At 39.0% G+C, this 4381-nt stretch overlaps 1 protein-coding gene across 1 annotated transcript in view; it reads left to right on the top strand.

Moving 5' to 3' along the window:
* The first annotated feature begins 327 nt into the window (after positions 1-327).
* The window catches only part of Sh3bgrl (SH3 domain binding glutamate rich protein like), a 73796-nt gene continuing 69742 nt past the window's right edge, over positions 328-4381 (top strand). The window contains exon 1 of the mRNA XM_028784171.1: positions 328-536. Within this exon, the coding sequence (XP_028640004.1) occupies positions 492-536 (45 nt within the window). The 5' untranslated portion in view covers positions 328-491. The remainder of the gene's footprint in view (positions 537-4381) is intronic.

Below are 4381 nucleotides of genomic sequence, written 5' to 3'. Positions count from 1 at the left end.
AGTGTCTTGATTCAAGACAAAGTTAGCTTTCGGCTATTTTTTTTTTTGCATACATTTCTGAGCAGGAAGTAACACAAAAAACTTCTGGTGTTCATGGGAAAAGGTCCTTTATTCTAATCGAGTGATTTTTTTTTTCTACCCCTTCTTTTATTTCTCCCCTCGCCCCCTTCCCGGAGAGGGAATAGTCAAAAGGAATTGTTTCAACAGATCTCGCGGTGCTGTTCGAGATCCTGTGTTTTAAAAAAAACAATTTAGAAATGATGCAAATGAGCCTGAGCCTTCCGGGGTTTGGGGCTGGGACTGCAGTGCTGGAAGCTCATTGAAAGCAGCCGCCGGTGGAGGCGGGGCTCTGGCCAGTTCCCCTTCCACCTTCCCCCACCCTCCTCATCCAACCTCTGTTTGGCCCCTAGCTCGGTTCCAGACGTGCCGCAGCTGTTTCCCAGCTCCTTTCACGACTCCAGCGATCGACCAGAGAAGCCCCTGTTTCCAGGATGGTGATCCATGTGTATATTGCATCTTCTTCTGGCTCTACGGCGGTAAGGAGAGTGGGAGCCCACCTTTGTTGTTTTCCAACACACTAGTCCTCTTCCACCTCAGAACCGTTAAATTGCAGAAGTTACACTGGAAGCTTCTCCTTAGAAGACGAAAGCATCACCGCCCACAATACCCCCCTTCTTTCCTTTCTTCCTTTGTTGCGTCGATTTCATTTTTTTTTTTCGTGGAGTTAGCTTTGTTTGCCTTGAGACGTTAGTGCCACATTTTCGTTTCTAAAGGAAAAAGAAAACTACCAAGTTTAGGAGATAACTGGTAAAGGGACTTCACAAGGTTAGGTGAAGTCAAGTAAAATAAAAAACAAGTGCCTTTCAGGCTTTTTAAAGTGAGACATTTAACAAATATGCTCAAAGTACCGAGTTCAGGGAAGTAGAGCATGTCTGTAAAGGATGAGGGTACTGATGGGAAGGGAGGGGAAGACTCCTGAGGTGCTGGAATTATTGTGAAACCACTGGAATGGAATTATTTTGAGAGTGTGCAGGTGGGGTATATAATTTACAAAATAGTAGAAAGTTAGGAACAATTTTTTTTTGCTTCTTCCTCCTTCTCTTCCTCCTCCTTCCTCCTTTCCACCCCTTCTTTTTCTTCTGGGAGTATGAGGCCTTTTTTTTTTTTAATTTAATGTAGTATGAGACATACCCACCTCCCCCTCCACCACCCCCTACCCCCCCAACTCACACATTGGCACTTATTTTGAGTTTTGCTTTTCCTTCGAAAGATTTTCCTTCTAAAATCCACTCCTTCAAGACTGGTGAAAACTGGGAAAAGAACGTGGCAACTGAGTTGCCGCCTCTTCATAGCAATCAGTTTTCTTCATTGATTCATTTGCCAATTGTTAACTTAGAATAACAGTTTTTAGTATATCTGAGGAGCATTGGGTAAACTGAGGTGAAAGCTGAATGCATACTCCTGTGAAATGAAAGAGCCTCTGTTCCAGCAACCCCAGGAGGAAAAATAAAGGCCCAACAGTGGCAGGGGCAGATGTGTGGGCTCAGGAATTTGAATGTAGAAAACTCCTCTAGCTTTAGAATGGCAGAGGTCCCAGGCTACTGGGTTGTTGTTATTTACATTTAGTAGGATTTGGAATAGAACTGAAGGCTATATGAAGTCACTAGAACCCTGAACCTTGAACTTTGTCTTTTGCCAACATGTGTGGGTGTGTTTAGACTGTGTTTCAAAATATAAGAAAACTTATTCTTAAAGTTATTGAACATTTTGTTTGAAAAAATAGAAATGTTTATTATTTCCTTTGGACTCTACTTGAGAAGTATCTTGTCTTCCATACCTAACATTCTGATACTTCAAAGTAAAACATGGGTTACTGAATATCAATCTACTACAATAACTGCATTTTCAAAAACCAGCTTAATGCCTTTGGTTAATCCTTATTAGATTGAACCTCTCAAGCACTTAGGTTATTATTGTTGTTGTTTTGTGAAGGTATGCAGTTTCAATATTGGTATTTGTTCTTTGCTTTCTTTGTCTTCCATTTCTTTTCCAGAAGTAAACTCAAGGAGAAACTGCTTCAAGAATTTCATCAAGTAAATAGAGTCACACCCACCTCTTTTTTAAGACATAAAACTTTTAAATACCCTCGAAGAGATTAAGAGTTTTATTAGATTATTCAATTGACAGATATTTATAGTGTTTGTCTTTAGTTTCTATAGTTTCTTCATGGATAATTAAGGCTTTGTCTGTGGTTGCACTAGTTACATTTTTATGAAAATGTCAAAATGAATGATACTTTTATTATACTCTTGCAATGTTTAAAAAATAATCCTAAAATAGTACAAGGAGAGTATTTTTAAGGAGGACTCTTTTATATGAATGGAGCAGAGGCTATTTACTTTAGAAAGGGAATTTCAGTTTACAGTACTGAAATTTTCCTTTAAGATAGCAAAAAGCATTGTCCTTTTAACAAATGATTTAGAAATTTGAGGCCAAGTGTTCTCATGGAATCTAAAAAGAATTGAAAAGATACCTACCTGTAAGTTATTATGTGTCTAATGAGTGTTTTAAGTGTTTGGCTTTGGCTTGATAATATGTATTGAATGATTTGCTTGCATATGTGTACTATGTGAGTTCCTGTTGCCCATGGAGACCAGAAGAGGGTGTTGGGTTGGTTCCTGGAGCTAGAGTTACAGATGGTTATGAGCCACCATGTGGTTGCTGGGAACTGAACCCAGGTCCTTTGCGAGAGCCATAAGTGTTCTTGACTATTGAGCCATCTCTCCAGCCCTGAATCCATTTTCCAGACTATTAAAAAAAATCAGCAATATTAGGTGGTTAGTTGTTCTGTGACTGATCTAGAACAGCAATAATAAGCAATATTATATTTACAGCCCAAGACTTCTTATATTTCTCAGCCTGATTTAAAAAAAATCTTAAAATGTGTTCTTATCTCTGCCCTAGTACATAGGAGAAGCGCTTGTTTCTCAAGGTTAGAAATACAATCAAATGGGTTAGACTTTACAGTGAATTCTATTGTTTTCTTTTTCTGTTTCAAGACAAGGTTTCTTTGTGTATCCATGATTGTCCTAGAACTCACTGTAGACCTACCTGGCCTTGAACTCAGAGATCTACCTCCCTTTGCCTCCCAAGTGCTGGGATTAAAGGCATGTGCCACCACCACCCAGCTGCAGTGTATTCTTGATAGTAACTCCAGTGAGACTTAAGTTCTCTCAGGCACTGTCTTATATTTTCTTGACAGTAATGCCATGATTATGTTTCTTTCAGAAAAGGAGATGCAGATATAGAGAGGGTAAATGTCACACTGGTATGAAGGCACAGAGTTTTAATGCAGGGAAAGCTTCTTAAGTTCAAATGTGTGTAGCCATAAAAAAAAAACCCATAACATGCTGACAGTGATGCAGAACAGCTAGCAGACATGAAGACGTAAATGTGAACATGATCTTAGATGTTTAGAGAATGAGTAAGTCCTGCAGGTTGTAAAGAATCTCCTGAGCGTGCCCATAAGTGGGAATAGCAAAAAGGGGAGCTAGCATGGAGGAGGATGCTGTGTCTATAAGTGAATGTAAGTAAGAGGGATATATGACTTATTCCCTCAAGGGTAGGAATGTAGAGAAGTTTAGGAAAGGCAAAACTGATAAGTTTTAGGTGAAGCTATGACATTGAGGTCTTAATGTTTCTCTTGGTGGGAACCATCTATCAAGGATTGGGTTTCCAATTGTTTACAGAAAGCGAATTCTGTTTGTCCGTATTTTATTTCATATCACTTCATAGTCCAAGTTAACATCTGTTCTTAATTTTTGAGACAAGAACTCATTGCCCAAGTTAGACTCAAACTCAGTGATCCTCCTAGTGCCTTCCAAGTGTATAGATTTGTGCCACCACATCTGGCTTTCTATTCCTTTGTCTGTTTAGAATTGTTTGTGCTCACTGTTGATGAGATGTCATGTAGTAGCATATGTCTCAATTTAGATCCCAATGCCTTGTAAATTTATATTTAGAAGAAAATGGTATATTAAACCGAATGTCTACACAACTTAACAAATTGCAGTAACATTTAACAACAAACAAACAAACAAACAAAAACCCAACATTGACCTTTTGTTGAAATTATCAGACTGATGAAAGACTGGGAAAGAATTAGTTGGCTTAGGAGAATTTTACCCTAACTTCTTTCTTCCAGATTGATATTGATCCATTTTATGTCCTCCATGCATACTGTGGGCACTAGTGCAGAATCCTGAAGGGTATGGTATTAGGAGGCTTCTCTCAAGATTTCATTTAGGGGATAGCACATGCAGTGATATCTCTCTCTCTCTCTCTCTCTCTCTCTCTCTCTCTCTCTCTCTCTCTCTCTCTC

The sequence above is a fragment of the Grammomys surdaster genome, unplaced genomic scaffold (genome assembly GCF_004785775.1).
Source record: "Grammomys surdaster isolate TR1022 unplaced genomic scaffold, NIH_TR_1.0 61, whole genome shotgun sequence".
NCBI classification, from domain to species: domain Eukaryota; kingdom Metazoa; phylum Chordata; class Mammalia; order Rodentia; family Muridae; genus Grammomys; species Grammomys surdaster.
The sequence above is the reverse complement of the archived record's forward strand: the minus strand, read 5'-3'. Positions and strand labels throughout refer to the sequence as shown.